General features: G+C 41.8%; 2 protein-coding genes across 5 annotated transcripts in view; one reads left to right on the forward strand and one right to left on the reverse strand.

The window, feature by feature from the left end:
• The window catches only part of bcar3 (BCAR3 adaptor protein, NSP family member), a 39,170-nt gene extending 33,781 nt beyond the window's left edge, over window positions 1-5,389 (forward strand). Inside the window, exons 8-17 of the mRNA XM_034584245.1 lie at window positions 1-14; window positions 726-826; window positions 925-1,041; window positions 2,008-2,220; window positions 2,811-3,397; window positions 3,501-3,616; window positions 3,908-4,079; window positions 4,364-4,475; window positions 4,599-4,802; window positions 4,884-5,389. The exon at window positions 1-14 is cut by the window's left edge and continues 216 nt beyond it. Of these exons, the coding sequence (XP_034440136.1) occupies window positions 1-14; window positions 726-826; window positions 925-1,041; window positions 2,008-2,220; window positions 2,811-3,397; window positions 3,501-3,616; window positions 3,908-4,079; window positions 4,364-4,475; window positions 4,599-4,802; window positions 4,884-5,062 (1,815 nt within the window). The 3' untranslated portion in view covers window positions 5,063-5,389. The remainder of the gene's footprint in view (window positions 15-725; window positions 827-924; window positions 1,042-2,007; window positions 2,221-2,810; window positions 3,398-3,500; window positions 3,617-3,907; window positions 4,080-4,363; window positions 4,476-4,598; window positions 4,803-4,883) is intronic.
• A 3,938-nt stretch (window positions 5,390-9,327) lies between these two features.
• The window catches only part of fnbp1l (formin binding protein 1-like), a 35,381-nt gene continuing 23,573 nt past the window's right edge, over window positions 9,328-21,135 (reverse strand). Inside the window, exons 5-17 of one of the 4 annotated variants that reach the window (XM_034584239.1) lie at window positions 20,055-20,117; window positions 18,913-19,017; window positions 18,063-18,191; window positions 17,385-17,531; window positions 17,023-17,250; window positions 16,028-16,225; window positions 13,629-13,738; window positions 13,175-13,307; window positions 12,876-12,970; window positions 12,580-12,761; window positions 12,443-12,480; window positions 11,867-11,987; window positions 9,727-9,860 (exon numbers count right to left, since the gene is read on the reverse strand). In XM_034584239.1, coding sequence (XP_034440130.1) covers window positions 9,853-9,860; window positions 11,867-11,987; window positions 12,443-12,480; window positions 12,580-12,761; window positions 12,876-12,970; window positions 13,175-13,307; window positions 13,629-13,738; window positions 16,028-16,225; window positions 17,023-17,250; window positions 17,385-17,531; window positions 18,063-18,191; window positions 18,913-19,017; window positions 20,055-20,117 — 1,557 coding nt within the window. In that variant the 3' untranslated portion in view covers window positions 9,727-9,852. Of the gene's footprint in view, window positions 9,861-10,388; window positions 11,988-12,442; window positions 12,481-12,579; window positions 12,762-12,875; window positions 12,971-13,174; window positions 13,308-13,628; window positions 13,739-16,027; window positions 16,226-17,022; window positions 17,251-17,384; window positions 17,532-18,062; window positions 18,192-18,912; window positions 19,018-20,054; window positions 20,118-21,135 lie in introns of those variants that run through there. The other 3 variants (XM_034584241.1, XM_034584238.1, XM_034584240.1) reach the window with 3 other exon arrangements.

Raw genomic sequence — 21,135 nt, forward strand, 5'->3', positions numbered from 1 at the left:
AGCCGGCAGCTCAGGTTGGTGCACGACAGGAAGCTGGTTGATCTGTGGGTGATGGACACGTTCACACCAGTTTGACATATGAAAATTGACAGTGTGGTAAAAAATAATATATATTTCAATATATTATTTTAAAAAATCATAAAATTGCAGCAACATGCTTCAATCTGTCTTATTTCAAAGCTACAGTTTGTTTTCTAGAGCATTTATTTCAACGCATGAATAAAAGATAAAAAACAAAAATTATAATTATAAAGAGTTATAAAGAGCTACAGACTAAATATGTATGAAAGTGATGGAGACTCAGCTTCACTCCGTCCTCTTCTAGTTTCTCTTCCTCTTCTCACACTCTGAAAAAAGACCTAAATCAAACCTTTAAATCCCTCCAAGCTTTTAACTCACAGCCCCGAGCTCCACATCCATCATCCAGGTGCTCGGTTGTATAAACACGTTCCATATGTATCATGAGTCCTTCTGTAAATAAAGAGACAGAGTAAGACGTAGAGGGACCGAGGTGAGAATGTGTGGAGTCCACGTCTGTCAGGAAAACAGAGGAATGTATGGAAGAGAAAAAAGAAACAGAAAATAAAAGAGGAGAACTGATGTGAGAGGCAGTTCTGACATCCTCCTCATCCTCCTCCTCCTCCTCCTCTTTCTTTGTTATGTTCTTAATAAGTTTAATTCGTATTTGTAAACGTGTTCATCCATTGGTCTCTGTCTACACGCAGGTTGAAGGATCGCTGCGGCAGCCAACCAGCGAGTCTCAATCAGGTCCAGGAGAGGCGACGCCCCCTCAAGGCGCACCAATCAGAAAGCTTCTTACCTCTTGGTCAGTACAAAATGATGATATGATCACCTCTGTATCATTCACTTCTTCTCAATCTCACCTTTACTCTTCTCTCTTGTTGTTTTCCTCTCCTCTTCCAGGATCTAAGCCTCAGCCGGACCCCCTCCTCCCCAGCCCCAAGTCCCCGGTGTTTCGGACGGGCAGCGAGCCGGTCCTCAGCCCCTCGTTCCCCCGGAGATCAGCCGAGCCTCTGGCAGGTCAGTGGACCAAGCTGGAGATTAACCATATTGTCCACTTGTTACATGCTGTGTCGTCATATCAGTGGCTTTCTTAAATACAGTATAACAGCTGAATATGTTATAGCACAGTCACTGTCAAATAATAATCAGAGGCTGTTTTACTTATAAAAAAAGAATTGTACTTATTCTCCAGATGTCATAGATCCAGGTACATCTATATCTATTATAATAAAGTGTGTTTCACATGAGGCACAGAATAATTTAGACAAAAAGAAAAGGAGAAACCCCTGAAATATAATAAACTTAAGATTGAAAATAAGAATAGATAGAAAAATAGCAGCAACAGAAAACCCAGACTTCACTGGCGGTAACAACAGGATGAAATTATAAAACTATTAGTTTATTTTATTCATTTCAGTATAATCAAAAAAACAAACCAAAAAAACAATACACTTAAACACTTGTACACTTTCCATAAACGAAACAGAAGCAGGAAGAAGAAAAAGAAAAAGGCCCTTTCATCTAAATATAAATAAGATTATAGACGGTCGTCCCTTTTTTAATTTCCTTTCTTCCCATAAATCACGTGAGAAATCAACGACACTTTAATCACACACTCATCTCTGATTTGTTTGACTCGTGTATCAAGTGCCACTGAAGAGAATTCACTCTGATTATCAGGCTAAAAATAAAGATGTTCTCCTTTTACCGACTTTGAACTGAATGAATCTCTGATCCTAGATCCCATCGCTGGATCTTTAGGTTTAGTCTCATTTACTCAAACCTGTTGTTTGTCTTCAGAGAGGAAATCAAATTTAACCTCGTGCTTTCCTGCTCTTTGCTTTTCTGATTCAAATTCATATTTAAAGGGTAAATAAAGACAGATGGATGTGTTTACCCTTCACTTCACTAAACTGAGTCTTTATCAGATTGTTGCCACGTCGACTGATGTCATCGTGACGCCCTGTGGTTGTGTGTCTGCAGGTCAGGCGATCCGAGGCTCCGACAGCCAGCTGTGTCCCAAGCCGCCTCCCAAACCCAGCAAAGTGCCGCTGGCTCGACTCCCTCGCTCGCCCTGCCTCCAGCCGCTGGTCCCCTCGTCCGCCTCCTGCAACCACACGGACTCGTCCTCCTCCGTCTTCCCGTCTCCGACTCTGGACTCCACGTGTGGGGAGTCGCCTGTGTGGAGGAGCGGAGGTGACTTTAATATTTAATGAATTTAGTTTAAAGTTTTAAAAAGTCCTGATTCAAAAAACAAAGCAAAATACTTTTCATTCACTTTTTTCATTCCTTACTTTATTGGCTCAACTATGGGGAAATGTTACAGCATCAAAGGGGAAAGTAAAATAAGCAATTTACTATATAAACACAAGGAAATATAAAATAATCACATCGAGTGTAATCCTGTATATTATGTTTACATAAAATAATATATATGTAAACATAATAGACAGGATAACACTTATATGATGTGATTAAACAAAAAGTATTCAATCTGAATAACTTGAGAAAATGCAATCAGAGAATAATCTTCTCTGCTATTGGAAAAATGTCCAAAACTTAATTAACAATCAATTAATTAGTTTTCTGTGACACTAAAGCTGCTTTTGTCTGAAACCACGTTTCTGTTCATCTTGTTTTAATAATGTTCCTGTACGTGTATTATTCATTTTATTCTATATTAGTGTGACGTTACAGATTAACTCTTTATTAACGTCACATTAATGCAAATCAATCACAAGTATTCAACTCTAAATGATGTGATTTCTTCTCCTCCGTCACCTCAGCTCCTCCTGCGAAGCCTCTGAAGTTTTCCCACAGCTCCTCCTCTTCTCTCCTTTCACCTCCTGATCGGCTTCACTATCCGGATACAGACTCGGTGACGGGCCGGACTGAGCGTCTGCAGCCGAGTCCCGCCGACCTGAGGTCCTGCAGCTCGCTGGAGTGGGAGGAGCCGATCTCTCCAGACTCCATCACAGACGACGGCCTCGCACTTCAGCCGCCACTCTGCAGCTACGTGGACAGGCTGAGGAGGGAAGGAGACGGCGAGGAGGAGGAGGAGGAGGAGGGAGGACGCAGAGGCCTGGACAGAAGCTCCTACCATCACGCCATCGCGGCCTTAGAGAACACCAGCGAGGAAGAGGAGGAAGATGCAGGCAGGGAGGAGGATGGGGAGGAGAAGAGGAGGAGGAGCAGTTTCCAGCGGCCGGTGGTGGAGACCGAGTCCATGTTCAGACCGGCAGAGTTCGGATCTCGACTCCTGCCGCCGGAGAACAAACCTCTGGAGATGGTGGTGCTGAAGAGAGCGAAGGAGCTGCTGCTCAGGCACAACCACCACAGCATCGCCAGACACCTGCTGATGGCCGACTGCCAGGTACACACACACACACACACACACACACAAGAGAGGAACACACATGTGAGGTAGTGTGTGTGTGTGTGTGTGTGTTAAATTCAAACCTTTTCCTGTTCCGCAGGTTGTGAGGATACTGGGAGTGAGTCCGGAGCTCAAAGGTCAGATGGGCGTGTCCTCGGGTCTGGAGCTGGTGACGCTGCCGCACGGTCGACAGCTGAGGCTCGACCTCATGGAAAGGTACACAACAAACACACATTATACACACACACACACACACGCACAAAGAAGAAGATTAATCATTACTTCTTATCTTTACTCATGTAAACCTCACAGTAAAAATTTGAGATAGATACAGTTCAACAAATAGGTTCAGTTGAACCGTCCTGTTTGTACTGTCATGGAAATAAACCCCCCCCCAGCCTCTGAGAGATCAAATTAGAAAACGGTAACAAAAACACACCTGGACGTGATCTTGTGTTGATAATCCTCCTCCTCTCTCTCTCTCTTTGTCCTTCCTGTCTCGCTCAGACACCACACCATGGCGATAGGCGTCGCCGTGGATATTCTGGGATGTACGGGCAGCGTGGATGAGCGGGCGTCCACGTTAAATCGCATCATCCTCGTGGCGTTGGAGCTGAAGGACACGGTGGGCGACCTGTTCGCTTTCACGGCCCTGATGAAGGCTCTGGACCTGCCGCAGGTAACACACACACACACCCTGGCCACAGCCAAACCATAACACACCATATAAGATCCCCCCACCATCTTCATTCTTAATTACATCCAGCTCTCACATGAATTTCCTACACTTATACTATCACATACTATTACTTATTTATTTATTAACAAATATAAGTACACTGGAACAAACTCCCGATGAAAACTCCCTCATCTGGGTTTTGTTTCTCATCTCGTTTGATGGAAACTGATCCAAAGACCCTGTTTTGAAAGAGTTGTGTAAAACCTGCTGATGTCTCTGTGCAGATCAGCCGACTGGAGGAAACGTGGACGGCTCTGCGACGGAACTACACACAGACGGCCATCAGCTACGAGAAGACACTGAAACCTTTCTACAAGAACCTGTACGAGGGCACAGGTATTCAACACACACACACACACACACACACACACACACACACACAGTCACAGAGTCCTAAATCACATCTTGACATCACACCCATCATCGTGACTGACCCTCCTCCTCCTCCTCCTCCTCCAGCCTCCCCTCCCCCCGGGGTCTGCGTCCCCCTCCTGCTGCCGCTCCTCACCCTGATGGAGCGCCCGTCAATCACACCTGAAGGGGGGGAACTGTGGGAGACCAGCGACCAGGGCTGCGACATCATGCTGCGCCACCTGGAGGCCGCACGCAACGTCGCGCACAACACACACAGCTACACAGCCAACGCACAGAAGCTCTTACAAGGTAGAAACAGTCACACACGTTCTGTAAAGATGTTAAACGTTGAATGTTTGAGTATTATAACGTGTGTTTGTGTGTGTTCAGGGTTTCAGGCTGACGAAGACCTGCTGGAGGTTTTTAAAACAGACTTCCAGCTGCGGCTGCTGTGGGGAAGCCGCGGAGCCTCGGTCAACCAATCGGATCGCTACAGCAAATTCACTCTCATCCTCACCGCGTTGTCACGGAAACTGGAGCCCCCACCCAAAACTCAAACCTTAATCTAATATATGAATTCACTCAGTCCGGAGCCGAGCGGGTCAACGTCAGGTGGATCGAAGAACCAGATGAAGGGAAGACAAACGACCTGAGGCGGAATCAAACGTACGACGCCCAGCGGCCACTGAACTCGACACTGAGGAACTCGTACGAACTGATGCAATGAGAGCGACAACAACACGAGAGCCAGTCAAACTCATTTTAACGCCTTTAAAAAAAATGAATTTGCTCTTATTTCTCCTACACATAAATACCCTTTTTATTCATTTGGCCTTTTCAAATCCACCTTAAATATAGAAACTGTCCTAAAGCTCAAAGTCTCCTGGTTCCATCTCGACAAATCATATCACTGCAACAGCTTTAGAAAGAAGACTTGTGCCTGAAGTCTTTTCCACACTGAAGGTACAACAAGCCTTATACAAGTATATAATACATGTTTCTTTTTAAAAAGCTGAGTGGACATGTCTGTGATGCTGGTGCCTCTGGAGCTTTTTGGTTCTCAGACTCACTCGTAGTTTAAAAGTTAAAATTAGAAAGCAGGGTTTAGAATCTAATAAAGAAATTAACTTATTTTCAGGCTTGTGCACAAAAACTAAAGGTCACAGGTTAATATTTCTGTCTGTGTTTCAGTTAATTGGTGTATTTAACTATATAACGAACCTTTTCTCCACATCTGGAAACTGCTTTTAACTCTGATCCGTTTGTTGCTGGTTTAACAAGCGAGACAAAAGGTGCAATGATGTGTTCTTGGACCCAGAGGATGACAAAGAACTACGATACAATCTCCTTTGGTTCATTTACACAGGAGCAGAAAGTCAGATACTTGCAAAGAATCAAAAAATCCAAACTCTCCGTTCATGTGAAAATTGAGCTTCACGTGTTTTTATTCTCTCAAATCTTTTATTTTACAGTTACACACATTAATAAACATGACTTTGTGCATAGAAGCCCAGGAGCAGATTTGAAAACGTATGTAAACATGAGACTGAAGCTGTAAATATCTGAAGCGTGAGCGTGTTAATAATCGACTGTACATATTTTCTGTAGAAGACTGTAAAAAAGAAGTTGATGAATTCTAATGTTTATATTAAATATGAACGATGGGGGTTAAGATTGAATAAATAAGACGAATGAACTGTGGAGGTGAAATCGTTGTTTTTACACTGAATTTCGGCTTGAAGACTTCATCCATCGACAAAACGTCACAGAAACAAATGGACTTTTCATTGCTGCTTATTTTATTAGAACAATATCTTGGAAGAAGAAGAAGAAGAAACAAAAAAGCATTTTGTTCACAAAGTGTCCGACAACATTCAAAGTAAAAACATGTGCACAACAATATGGAGAGAAGTACTGCCATTGGTTATTAAAACATATACAACATGGTAAAAACACACAGATTTAAATGGATTAGACGTGTTGATATCCGGCTGAAACACCCAGTACCTGCTGCTTTCATTCACTGTAAAGGTTTGAGTTGACAGAAAAGAGGTTGAAGTTTATTTTCATGCTTGACGATCGGAGTTAGAAACGAGGAGGAATGTGAAGAACACGTGGGCTTTTATTTTGCTGGACGAGAAACAGCAGCACGCTCACAGTAGCTTGGCGGAGGTTTCAGTAGAGAACTGTTTGTACAAGAATGAACCTTTAGCATATTTAACATGTCAAAGCTGATTTGTTATTACTTATTTCTGCATAATATTCAGGATTAAACAACAGCGGCTATTATAATACGCAGCTCAGTGTTTATAGGCATAATAATGGTTAAGAAAATTACCTGTGAATGAGATTTTTTGGTCATTTTCAAAGCTGCCGTGTCACCGACAGCTTCGGTTAAAGGGACAGTTCACTTCGAGACGTCTTCGGAGGAAAACTTGGGAGTGAAATGTCTCTTTAACAGTTCGTATCGTTTACTGAGTTTAACAGACGGCAACGCAAACACTCATCTGACGTGAAGAAGATGTTTTTGTTCTTGTGTCACCGTCAGAGGACGGTCCTCTTCGCCTTAGTGCACATTTACAATTACGATAACAAGCAGAGTATTGGTTTTAGTACTGAAATAATTTATCATTAAGTTTGAGAGTAAATTAAAAACATTCACTTGCTCCAGCTTCTTAAAATGCAAAGATTCACTGTTTCTCTCTGAGTTAAGTGAAAAATCTTTGGGTTTTGGATTTTTTTTGTTTATTCAACAAAACTAGAAACTGGAAGACGTTGCCTTGGACTCGTTAAGATTCTGATATTAATCATTATTTCATTGACCAAACAATTAGAAAAATAATAAATCAATAGTAATTGTAGTAATGGTAATTGCTTTAGTAACATCAGGACAAGACATCTGAAGTTTTATAGATGAGAACAATACATTTTCTAATGGATTAATTAATGATGTAAAATAATTAGCTGGAGCCATTTATGAAATCAGATTTGTACATGAAACAAAAAGCATTGATGGATCTTTGTACTTGTTTAAAAGATTTCACCATTAAAAACTGAGCAAACTGCCATTTTGCTTCCCCGATAAATTTAAATCCAAATCAGCAGAAGGACGTCAGGGACTCGACCTAAGTTTCTACACATCAAAATTTAATTTACTCGAAGTTAAGTCCTAACAAATCCTTCAAATTTGGAGTTTGAGCCACTTTAGGAGCTAAAAGTGAAGTTATTACTTGTTGTTCTCTCACTGGTGAAATACTGAAATCTCTGAAATACCCCTTTAATGTCCAATAGAGGAAAGGTCACGGACAGTGGAGGAAATGTGGAGTCGTGAAACCGGGGGGGAAAGTTCAAGTAACAACATCTACAGCATCGCTCTGTACATTTCACAGCTTCATCCAAGAAACACAGGGTACACCTCCGGCCTGGCCACGCGCTGCTCTGAGAGCTGCTGGCTTATTGTCTTAAATAATCATCAAAACCAAGTGAAACTTCGAGTCATTTTGTTTGAACAGAAACGGTGAGTGGTTAAAAATGAGAATCTATAGAAAATCATGCAAAGGAAGTTTTCTGACAAGTTAGAAAACGAGTATAAAACCATTTCAAAAGAGAGAATTACTCTACGCTGCTTCTTTTTTTTTTTTTTAGCTTCATTCATAAAGATCACACTTTATCGCACATTCATCTATTCACTCGCTCATTTATAATCAGATTCATTTGCTGTAGTACTTAAGGGCAAAGTGCATCGGTTCCATTCAAACCTTTTCGTCTCATGAAGAGTGTCAATCAACCTAAAAACAGTCACCATGGAAACACATTCAACTTGACATAAGAGATGTTAATATGTACAAATCATTCAATGGTAAAAACTAACGTCACACATGTAACACACATGTAACACACACACGTGCACACAGCTTAAAGTGTACGGGAAGCCAAATGGTGTTTCTGATGTGACTGGCGTTCCCTATATGTGCGTACACGTGTTTTGATGCATGCGTGCGTGTCGTCACATTCACAAATACAACCGATGAAATGAGAAAAACTTTTTCATGTAGATGAAGCTGAGTCCCCTCACTGATACGAGGGGCTGAGCCCAGGTGCCTGATGGGAGATGTAGTCAAGCGGCAGACACATCCAGATGTGTGTGTGTGTGTGGAAAAATCCCTCCACACAAAAACAAAAACACAAGGTGAGATTTTAAGGCAGAATCTGACCTGCAACGTCCCGGAGCTTCCGCTTGTTTGTTCGATGATGGTAAAAAAAAAAAAAGGGGCTCAGTCCGGTTTTGGTGAAGAGAGACTGCCGCCTGCTGGTCGGCTGGTTGAATTACAACCACAGGAGAGAGGAGGAAAGGTGGGAAAAGAAGGAGAAAGAGGAGGAGGAGCAGGAGGAGGAGGAGGAGGAGAGAGGTCCTGTTTGCACCTGATAGTCCTGCTATCTGACTAAGGAGTATCTGATTTACCCAAACTCATGCTGGAGGTGCATGAAGACATCATGACGATAAGGCATTCAACATTCAACAACGTTACACACACACACAGGAAGGTGCAGTGAAGGTCACCTGCTCATGTTTGATAATGACACGTTAACAACATGCGACTGGATGAGTGAGGACAGGCATGAGGAGCAGAGTGGCTCAGGCAGACATCACCAACAGAGCACAGACAAAGACTGACGACGATGATGACGGGAGTGAGTCGGAGCGGAGCAGCACTGATTCTGTTAGTTTGATGCTGTGAGCGAACCTGAGCCTGAAAGTTAATGAAAAAAAACTCTGATATGCTGAGTTTGAAGTTGAACTGGTTTCAACTGAAAGTTCAGAGGTAAAGTTTGTGTTGGGAGTCGGATTTGGGGAAAGTATGGAAAATCTAAAAAGGGGGTCAGAAATTATCCAAACAATTTACGAGAAGTGAGAAATCCTCACGAGCTTGACAGAGGTCATCACAAGGTCCATTTACTTAATAACTACATGAATGACGTTCCCCTGGGGACAGAGTAGCTGGGATATTGCATCATTAGCATCGTCACCAAATAGATGGAGCTTGTGATCACTTCCTGGTCTGACAGCTCTTCTCCTGTTAGGATCCAACTGTAAGATCATAAATACTGTAAATCATTGCCAGCTTATGGCTTCGGGATCTTCTACGTTCGGTACAACCCTCCCTTCCTCCTCCCGAACTACATGCGAGCATGCAGACATGCAAACCTCCCTCCCAGCCCACTTCCCCTCTCTTCCACCCCCCTCTCTCTTTTCCCCCTCCTATTTCTCTCTCTTCCTCGTGTACCCGCACCACCATTAATCAGCAATCACCGTGAGCCCTCCACCAGCCAATCAAATCGCCCGGCCACCCTGCAGCCCTCAGGAACCTGCGGTCACATAGAGGAGAGGGCCAGTTACTAACACACACACACACACACACACACACACACACACACACACACACACACACACACACACACACACACACACACACACACACACACACACACACACACACACACACACACACACACACACACACCAGATTTAAGTTTCAACAGAATAACAGGGGTCACAGAGACAGACTGTGTTTAAGTCTGAAAGACCTCAGCGTTTTCCATCAGGAGAAATGATTCAGAAATTGGACAAAGGAAGAAAAAAAATCGAAAACATTTGAAGAATCCTGCAGATTGTGTCTGTTCATGTCATTAGAGCATCTTCCTCCTCCTCCTCCTCCTGCTCTCTGTCTTTATTTGTCTGAGAGGACCTGAAGAAGAACAGACGTCTGACACACCTTACGGCCGTTTCACTGAAATCCAGGATATTCTCACTCTGATTCGGACCAAATAACTGGAACTAAAGAGATGAATTTAAAAGGTTTTGAAGATTAATATCATCATGGACGTCAATAGAAAAGTGTCAGAGCTGTTTCTTTAATCAGTGACTCAAACAATGACCAAGAATAACCAGAATTACATCAAATTTAAATATTTAATTAAAACAATCCTGTAAAAAGTCTAAGAACTAAAATCATTTTCCTTAGGCTTTGAACGGCTGGGTATGATTTCACAGGAGAATAGAAGAAGTGGGTGGATCAACTCCCATGAAAAGACCAAAACCAACAATGTAGTATTCATATACACATTAAATTCACTGCAGCATGTCACCGTTTCTTCATCAGCACTTTAGATTTATTTAATCCTACAGAAACCATCCTGCTGCTGTAAATACTCACGAGGGCAGTTTCCAACCAGGGAGTTTATTTTGTTTGGATCTCACAGAATCCAAAAATAATCTAAAGAGGTCACCGGATGATTTATGGGAGATAGAAAACATATCTATCTTTTCCCTCGTTTCTCCATTTTCCTTGTGAATTGTTGAGTCATCTGGGAAAAGAAACGTCTCTTTACATCAACTGTTTACTCAGAGTCTAGAGCCTGTGATTGTGGGTCACAAGACGACATCAGATCTGATGCAAATTGCAGTTGTTTAAGTGGCGGATACATGAATGGTGGATTTTCCTCATGGAAAACAAATGAGAAAAACACATTGTTGGTTTTAGTGTTTTCAACTCTTCTCTGAATTTCTGAATTAATCTCAAAAGACTTTTGTCAACGACCAGTTAAAAACTTTTCTCTCTACAGTTGGAGTCTGTAAGAAAACTGCACTGAAACCAGACAAACCTCTGTTAGTGTAATACCACCTTAAGTGTGATGGCACTGATTAAAAACAAAACACAAATGCATGTATAGACGCGCACGCGCACACACACACACACACACACACACACACACACACACACACACACACACACACACACACACACACACACACACACACACACACACACACACGAACAGCTTAAAGTTTTTCATTTCAAATTATGTCGACACTTAAATGAGCTTAAAATCAGGGAGTTTCAGAAAGAACAATTAAAAGATTGGATACAAATAAAAAATAGTCTCTAATATATTACATTAAACAATCTGAAGCACTTTGATCGACAGGAAGCGGTGACGCCTCGACACGGGGCTCACACAACAGCAGTGGAGACATCGGTTACACACGAACAGAGAAATGCCTCGAACACAAGACAAACACCATCAAGTAGCTTCTTCCATTTGTCTCCGTGCTCACACGCTCACCTCTGAAACAGTCCCACGCATACGAGAGGAGGATGACAGACGTATAAAGAGACAGAGGGATAAAGAGGTGGGATGGAAACCAGGACAAAAGAAAGAGATGAGTGTCCATGCAGGTGTTTAGATGCTGTCTTTTTTTTTTTTCCTTTGTAGTGTTATGTGGAGGAGGAGAAAGCGGAGATGGAGAGAATGACAGAGGGATGGAGCAGAGGTCGGAGGACAGTGTGGGAGTCAGATGTAGGTGACAGCACCTTTGCTGTTTTTCTCCATGGTGATTTCTACGTAGGAGGTGGGGACGTAGCCCTCCTCGCCGCTCTGCTTCCTCGCCCTCGTCCAGCCGTCGCCTTTGTCCTCCTCGATGATGTACAACACCTACGAGCAATGAGATCAAATTAATACAAATCATTTGTTAAGTTAGTCGGTTAATAAGGTTATTGTTGACGACCGATCAAAACAGTTTGTGAAATGTGTTTTTCGCTTTATTAAGGAGAGTTTGATAAGAAGATAAATACCACAGTCATATCTGTTTTCTAACCACATTAATATAAACAATAGCCTGGCCAGGTCCAAATCTATAAAAGAACAATTCTTCTAACAGTGTGAATTGTCCTCACTTAAATTTATTATATTACATAGATTTGTATTACATTTATTTGTAGGACAATTAGGCAGATTGAACAATTTGAATAATCAGGTTTGTTCTGGTTAGATTTGACAGGATCTTGTCTCCCGTCTGCAGCAATTACAACAGAAGAAGAATTTTCAAAATACATCACACGGGGCTTTTAGTTAAATACTAAATGAGTCCAAAAATGAGTTGACATTACCTCATCTTCTGCCATCACCAGCGTCCCCTCGTTCTGACCTATGAACCAATCATAGCACAGTGAGATGGTCTCAAACTTCTCGGTACAGTACAGTAGAGGATGATATTGCACCGACACTCTAAGCCCTTTGTTCTTACCGCCAAAAGAGTACAGCGCTTTGCAGTGTCCGATGACAGGCATCGGGTCGTCGTCATCAAATTCATCGTCAAACTCGTGAGGGTCAGGGTTGGGGTTGGGGTTCCCGGGCTTTGCGGGACTGGGGCGGGGGTGAGGCGTGTGATGCTCCTGACTGGTGTCGTCTGTGTAGCTGCCCTCAGGGCTGATGGGTAACAGGAAGAAGGAGTGAGTGTGAGATACGGCTCTGCTACTCATTCGTATGTGACTACTGAAGTTACGATCCTGAGTAGCAGGGCTTGTTTTGAAATACTTCTACCTTTCTCTGCCTTGAGGGGTTTGATGGTGATTGTCGGCGCTGTGTCTTCGGTCTCCTCTGGAGCTCTGCTTTCCCTCCACCTCAGATAACCAACTCTGTCAACAGGGAAAACGCACATGACCACATTCAAGTATATATTTTAATTACACCATCATTCACACCACATGAGTATCTTTTGCATTTTTGACCAGGAGGTGGTGCTATTATCACCACAAGATGCCAGAACCTGCATATGAATAGAATTCAAATAATGCTCTTTAAGAAAAACAACATTTGAATCCAGCGTCTCTCTTCTTTACCTCATTTTTGTGGAGTTCCGAGCGCAGTTTCTCCATGTTACAAATGGTCTCTGATATTTTAGGTTGCAGGCTGATGGGGTCTCCCATCTGTGGGTTCTTCTCGTACACGTCCTTCATCTTGTTCAGGGCATCTCTGACAGAAACACACAAACATGCTGTGAGGTTAAAAAAGACTTAGAAGTTATTAAAAAAAACAGAGTTTATCTCGAATAATCAGCAGGAAACTTTTAAAATATAAAGAGACAGAGTTCAGTGGATTTGTTACAGAAGCAGCTTTTCTGGTTCAGGAAGCCGGGGATCATGGGTAATATCTGCCTTCAGTTGTGTTTCAGTTCAGTGAGTAGGAAAATTAATTACCATGTGCAGCTGCAGGGGGCGCTGGTGCTCAGTCAAAGTTACATAGAGTTCCTTTAAGGGTTTGGTCCGCGTGTGGAATTACTGCCGAGCGTCTTACCTCTGATCCATCTCTTTCTGGAGCTCTTTGTTGAGTTCGTCGATCCTCTGCTGCAGCCTCTTCCTCCTCTGCTCGGGGGGGAGGTGACTGAAATCCTCTAGAGACGGAGCCTGGTGAGGAGAAGCAGCATTTTAACATCACTTCAAACCAAGTCAGGATAAAGTTGATGTTAGAGATTAGACCCGGGACGGAATAAAGATTACTGTACACGTTTCTCTGGAGTGTGGACGGATCTGTTAAAACTATGATTACACCACGGACTTGTTTCCACGATGTTTGTTGAGCCCAGACGCTGCAGTTTGGTCTGGTTTGTGAAACCACTTTCCATAGAAGGAGATTTGAAAATAAACATTTCTAATCAACGTGTAGCAACTGAAATAGTAAATTAAAGTCAAATAATCTCCTCGCTCAGTTTCCAAATAACGTCACGTCAATTTATGACCTTGAAACTAATCTTTTCTGGAGTTTTCTTTCATATCACATGATCTTCCTCTGCAGATTAAATTTGCCCAGTTGAACGGCACTGAGCAAATGTTTAAGGCACTTTGATGGAGGGAAAACTAAACATCTGCCATGATACCAACAGTGTGATCAGTTGAACATGTATTCTGCAGCTCTACAATGACCCAAAACATATTCATTAACATCAGTAAGATGTATCCCACCCCCCACAAAATGTTTTAATGTACATGACATTAGTTTTAAACACATCCTCACTCTTTTTTAGTGCCTAAAACTTTTACTTAGAACTGCAGACGTTTAAATTTATTTTTCTGAGTATGTTATGGACGTCTCATCAGAGTTGAGAATTTAGGTTTTACTTGTGACCTTGGAAACAGCAGTTGTTGAAAGGAATAAATGTATTTTCAATCAGTAACTATGGCTGAATACTGTTTTCCTTGTTTGTATAGTACTTGGTATTCCAACACAATTTATTAAAAGCAGTTTCTCGTCTGTGTTTCATTCTAAAAATACTAATTAGTAAAGCAAATTGCAGAACAGTGTGGCTTTAAGTGGTGGCTCTTAAACTGGGGAACTCTATTTGCACTAAAGAGGGTGTGACACAGTTTCAGTTTGGTGAATATTATTTATCCGAGTGCAGGAAAACTATTCTAACTGGGGGAGGAAAACATTAGCTAACCATCACTACTGGGTTTATATACTGGACACTATGGGAAGTCCTATACAGTGAAGGACACACTACTGGGTCTTCATATAACTACTCTCTACACACTCAGTCACTCACTTACCATCTTTACTGACCACTGACGCATTAACCATGGCAGTAAAAAGAGACAGACGACATTGAATGCTGGTTAGTTGTCAGTGTTTTAAAATAGCTGCCTGTCGGTGGAACAATACACATACAAGAGAAAATGATTGTAAACCAGGAGGCTCCAATAGTTCATGTATTAAATAAGAAGTTCAATACTTAATAATTACTGAAAGACAGTTACACTTGTTATACGAGTAGTTATTGTACGTTACACTTATGTACATTAACTACTGGATATTTACTCTGTCCTCCTGCTGTACAATGATTCATTTCTGGGTTTGTTTCCTGCTTTCATTCCAAACAGAGGACGTATTCTTGTGAAGAAACATTCACAGGTTTATTTGCTTATTACTTCTTCTTTATGTCTGGTGAAAAAGGAAAATGTATGCTATAAATGAATTAAAATGGATTCCTGTGTGCTCCTTTTAATTTCTATACTACTATAGATGGTCCCATTTCTTCTATCATGCAAGAACACACTTGTTCAAATGTAATCCTGCTGCTGGCCTCATAAGTGTGATTAACAATCCCAGGGTGTTATTTACAAGTTTGCGTTAAACTGTCTGGAAGCAGGAAGCTCTGTTCCACCACAAACTGACACCGTTAGTGCAAACACAACAACACTGCAAATTCACACAAAAGAACAACATCAGAGCAACACAACTGATGTTGGTAAAGAATTTCCCCCCACAACAACAACTCTGCAACCACAAAACCGTTCAAGTCCCTAAAACACACAACACACCATCAATCACCAAGGATCCTCCATCTTGTGATTGGAGAAAAAAATCTATTGAAATTTTAATAGATAGATAAATAAATAAGGGAGAAAGAATCACAAAAACAAAGGAAATAGAAAGAGAGAAAGAGAGAAATCCACAAAGACAAAAACAAAAAAATGATGAATGAGTGAGAGAAGCCGTACAACAGAGTGTCTGCAAGTTTTCAAATTAGGAAAATATGAATCAAATCCACACCAGAACAGCTTTAAATTATTTAAATTTGAGTTTATCACATATTAATCCAGGACCTGCAGAAACTGTGTAGAAAATATATATAGAAAAACAAAATCATATCAACCTGTCTTGATCAGACACACTTCAAACACTACTTCCTGTCTCACCCCTCTCCGCAGGGCCCTCAAATTCTGGGGTATTCTGGGTACTGTAGTCTTTATCTCAGACAGATAGTGGCTCACAAGGTCAGAACCGAACCGGGATGGAGGGAATAGGTGGGAGGTGGGACGGGGACGGGGACGGGAGGAGGAGGAGGAGGAGGAAGATGATGGAGGAGGAGGAAGAGGAGGAGAGGAGGAAGGGGACTGGTGGGGACAACAAAATCCAATATTAACACTAATCAATTCAGCTCATTTTGTGTCAGCAAATTAACAAATAGCTACAAACTCCATCTTGTCTTCATGCATCAATTATGATTCAGCATCTGACAGATCTGATGACAGTCAGAGGGTTGTTTGGTCACTGTCAATCAAATCCTGGCAAACGTTTTAATACCTATTTTATATTTTGTATTGTTGCCTTTTTAGTACAAGCAATTTGCTGTAATAGAAGAGTGAAGTTTAAGATCAGGGCCTGAAAACTTGTGTCTGGAACACACCTCAGAAAACGTGGTGAGGCAGCGGATGACGTGAACATAAATCAACAGCCGATGGGTAATGATTAACCCAGGTTGTCTGTATGAAGAGGGTCAAGGTCCACAGAGAATATCAGAGAAGGAGTGCGAGACTATTTTTTGACCAACAATGGAAAGAAGACAAAAACTTTAAACTTGAGACAAGCTGAGAGGTTGTGTGGACAAAGTGAAACATTAATCGTGATTCGTTCTCGAAACTTTGCATAGTTTGTTGACAATGTGACTGATAAAGTTGTACGACGGGTTGGGCTTTGTAAGTCTGTGAGGAGGCGAACACTGGCACTTATTTAACTTAAATAGGAATCTGAAAAGAGAAATGATGTCTTTAAAAATCTGTATCTATATATAAGAGTAAAACTCCCTCTTGTTTAACTGTAGATGATGAATATTTTTATGCCAGTTCTTCTATATTAGATAAACATGTAACCTTGATTTGAAGCAACAATGAGCATCATTATCTCCTTGTACCTTTGGTTTCTTCCCAAACAGCCACAGCTTGTTCTTGGTTCTGCTCATAGGATGTTTTGGGTCTGATCTCGGCGCCGGGCCCCCGTCTTTGTCTCGTTCTCCTTTGGGCGTGTTGCTGATTGTCCCGTCTGAACCTGTCCTGCTCAGATTCTGACTGAAGTCCTCGAAGGGGAAGTCGCCTGGAGGGTCGAAGCCAGACTTGAATGACTCCACGACAATGACCGAATCCTGGGACACGAGATTCAGAAAGAGAGGAGACATATCAAACAACTGAAATGAACTTCTCCTCACCCTCCCTCCCCTATGTTTAGTACCAGTTTTCTCTCTCCCTCCTTTCTTCCCTCCCCGACTCTGCTACACACCTTTCGTTCATTGACAGCTTTGGCGGCAGAAACCATTCCTTCTAGACATTTGGAGACGATGGGAATGACTCTCCGCTCCGCCTCAGCAAAGCTCCGGTATGTCTCGCCCAGCTTCACCGTCCGACGTTCATCCATGTCCTGCAGATTCTGTAACACAGAGCAGAGGAAATGGACTGAACACCAGCAACAGGCAATGTTTACACGAACACTTATCTCTGTGTTGTTTAACAACGTGTCCGAGTGGGAAGCTCTTTTCCTGGGACAGCGCAGATACCCACTCAATATATTAGTAATGGTTTACACGGGACACGCTGCTAAGATAAACATTTAATGGGGCACTTTACAGGCTGCTACACTTTCTCTAAACAAGATACTGGTTCAAGTGAGGAATGATTAACTATATAACAACCAGTTTGTTAGGGTGGAGCTAATTTCAAACATTATAAAGGGATGAAACAAAAAAACACATGGAAATCAGAAAGGTACACAGCATAAGTAAGTACAGAACATGTTGTGGTATCTTTCTGTTGCTAATTGGTGAAAACTTCTGAATACAGAAAGTTTCAATAAAGCCAATATATCAAAAAGGCACCACTACACAGCTTGATCACAATATTTAATTGAATTGAAAGCCTTTACTGTCATTATATAACTCTGCATACAACATGTTTGGTTTACCTTGAAGATGTGTGGAATGGCGTTGTTGAAATGTTTCCACTGCTCTCCGTTGAAGTTCTGTAGCTGAGCGGCGTATTCGTTCTTACTCTCATCGGCCATGTGAGTCCGCAGGTATAACTGGGCTTTGGCCTAAAAAAAAAAAAAAGATACAAACATTAGATTCACATGAGCTGATATCAAAATTACAAGTCTATATTTTGGCTCATGTTTTCAATGTGAACCCACAACAAAGACCTAAGGACACAAATCTTGTTGCTATGGTAACTCTAGAGGCCTCATTGACAAAAAAGCTGCAAGAGAAACTGCAAAATTCAAAATATTTTCAAATGGAACCTTTTTTTGAATGAATATGACTTTTGGGGAAAACAGCTCCATTACTCCTCCTGTTATTTCCATGGTTACATTTGTTTATAAGTTGGGTCACTTAAAAAAACAACAATATATGGACAGTAGCTCATTTAAAAAAAAAAAAAAAGTCTTACTGGGCTGGATTTTCTGACTTCACCTCAATTTCAAACTGTTTATTTTCCTTCAACCTTAAGGTCTAATTATACAGTGACCATGTGGGGGGAAAGAACAGCGATGGTATAATTTCATAGGCAACAATTACACGCTTCTAACTTTAAGTAAACCAAAATACTGGGCTTAAGGGGAGTGAGGGAAAAGTGTGTGTTTATCATCCACTAGTTAAAGGGTTTAAATGTGGCTCGATCTTTGCTGTCTGTCGGCGAAGATTAAATCAATATTATGACAGATAATACAGAAACACAAGGTGAGGACAAATTATAACAGCAGCCTGGAGATGATGAGGAGATTTACAGCAGCGGTGTTGCAGGTGGGAGCTTCCTACCTTCTCCACTTCGGATTTGGTGGCGTTGATGTCATTATCTAACCGGTCGAAGGTCAGCTGGCATTTCTCTGCTTCTTTACACTCCCTCTCAAACTTCTTTTTACTCTACAGAACACAAAGAACACAAAAGGAACGACACAATGTTGAATCACAAAGAATCAACTATCCATCATAATGCACTGTCTCCATTACTTATACATTCAAAAGACAGGATAAAACTTGAAATATGTAAGAATGGGAGGAAAGAGAGAGGTACGACAGAGATGAATCAGAGAGTGATAGTTTACTTCCTGCCAAGCCATCTGGGTTACATCAGTAGTGAAGGAAACACGGTGAATAGCTGAGACATTACAGTCGAGTCACTAGGTAGTCACCGTTAAAGTCGTGCAGACCACACACTGAAACACTCTCAATCAGATGTTGGGCAGTAAAGCAGATCAGCTCGTGGGCTCCAGGGCCAGGACACGTGACAGGAAGTGTATTATGTTAACATTTAACAAGCAGCAATCAGCCTTTTTTTCCTCTTATGTAATTGTGGTGGTCAATTATAAGTCCGGCAATGAGCAAACTGTTAGAAAATAACTGTGCACGTGCAGCTGAAGGACCTCAGACGTGACCAAATGGAACCTCACTCGGGAGCCTTTGAAGGAGCCAAAAAGAAGGTTGTCATGGGCCAAATGTGGCACATGGGCCCTGCTTTGATGGTGGCCTGTGTGTTTGTGTGTGTGTGTGTGTGTGTGTGTGTGTGTGTGTGTGTGTCCTAGTCCCTGTCCTCAAGTCCCTGTGGAGTGGGAAGTTTGCCAAGAAGAGGAGAATGTCACTGCTGTCTTTTCACAGTCAGAAACCAACATTTAAATATCAAACTTTACATATATTTGGACAGGACAGACCAGAGGAGCCTGTAATTCTTATTCCTGATATAAATCCACACACGAGTGCCAGAAATGTCTTCGCTAAATCACGGTATGTGTGGAATTGGGGTGAAATGCACAGAACCCCCCCATTTGTCCTGCAGTTACCTTTTTGTTAGCATTTCTTGGATTCCTCACGCAAACAAGTATGAAACGAGTGCAGCTGGCTGTCCCCAACTGAATATTTACACTAAACACTTTCCACCTTCCCCTCCGCCCCTCCTCACTTACGTTGTCCATCTGTTTCCAGCTATGATCCAAATACTGCTGGGCCTTCCTGCCCTCCTGAAGATGCTGCTCAATTGCGCACACACACACACACACACACACACACACACACACACACACACACACACACACACACACACACACACACACACACACACACACACACACACACACACACACACACACACACACACACACACACACACACACACAAGAAAATCCACATCAATATACAAAACCACATTCATATGCACATATAAAAAAAAAAGACAGGACTGGAACAGTTTGTGCAACATACACGATAAATATGCACAGGAGCATAAAAGTGCTGAGGCCGCAGCCACGGATTTACTAGAGTCCAGTGACTAAAGCAGTTAAAAGAACAAACTGTGAACAGGCTACTTGTGACAGTTGAGTCAAAGATTTGTGAAAGTGAAAAGATTTGGATCAAGTATGAATCGTTAAGAAACCACAGTTTTCATGTTGTGTTTGAAAAAATAATCCAAACTGAGCTTTCGGGCCTTTAATAAGCGGATGGACTTGGCTCAGTCGTCATGGAGATACATCTGTTGATCTGTTAAAGTCCCGAAAAGGCAAGCGAGAGGACCTTCATCTGGGATCTGGTCAATCTACTACAATTTCTCAAGGTCAAATGTGACCTTTTATGCTTTACTTTCACTTTACACTGAGGAGATGTCCTGTTAGGTTCTAGGGATTTAATGAAGTCATAACAGCTTCTGACCTTATATATATATATATATATATATATAAATATATAAAAACAGTTTAGTAACATTGTAACTGATCAAACTCCATCCTGCTCATAAAGAACATGTGATGTGGTTAAAAGCTCCAGGAAAAGTTGGGAGAGACTGTTCGAAGAAATACTCCTGTCCAGTCTACACACATCATTTTTCCAGACACACACATTATGCAGTTGTTGAATTAAAAGGAATTTAATTAAATCAAAATGTGAAGTATAACTATATTGACATGGTGTGTCCTTTAACACCGAGTTCTAATCAGTTAATCCATGACTAAAGTGAACGTTTGTACCAACTCTGAAGAAATCCCCCCATCGCAT

This window comes from Hippoglossus hippoglossus, chromosome 4 (genome assembly GCF_009819705.1).
Source record: "Hippoglossus hippoglossus isolate fHipHip1 chromosome 4, fHipHip1.pri, whole genome shotgun sequence".
Taxonomy (NCBI): domain Eukaryota; kingdom Metazoa; phylum Chordata; class Actinopteri; order Pleuronectiformes; family Pleuronectidae; genus Hippoglossus; species Hippoglossus hippoglossus.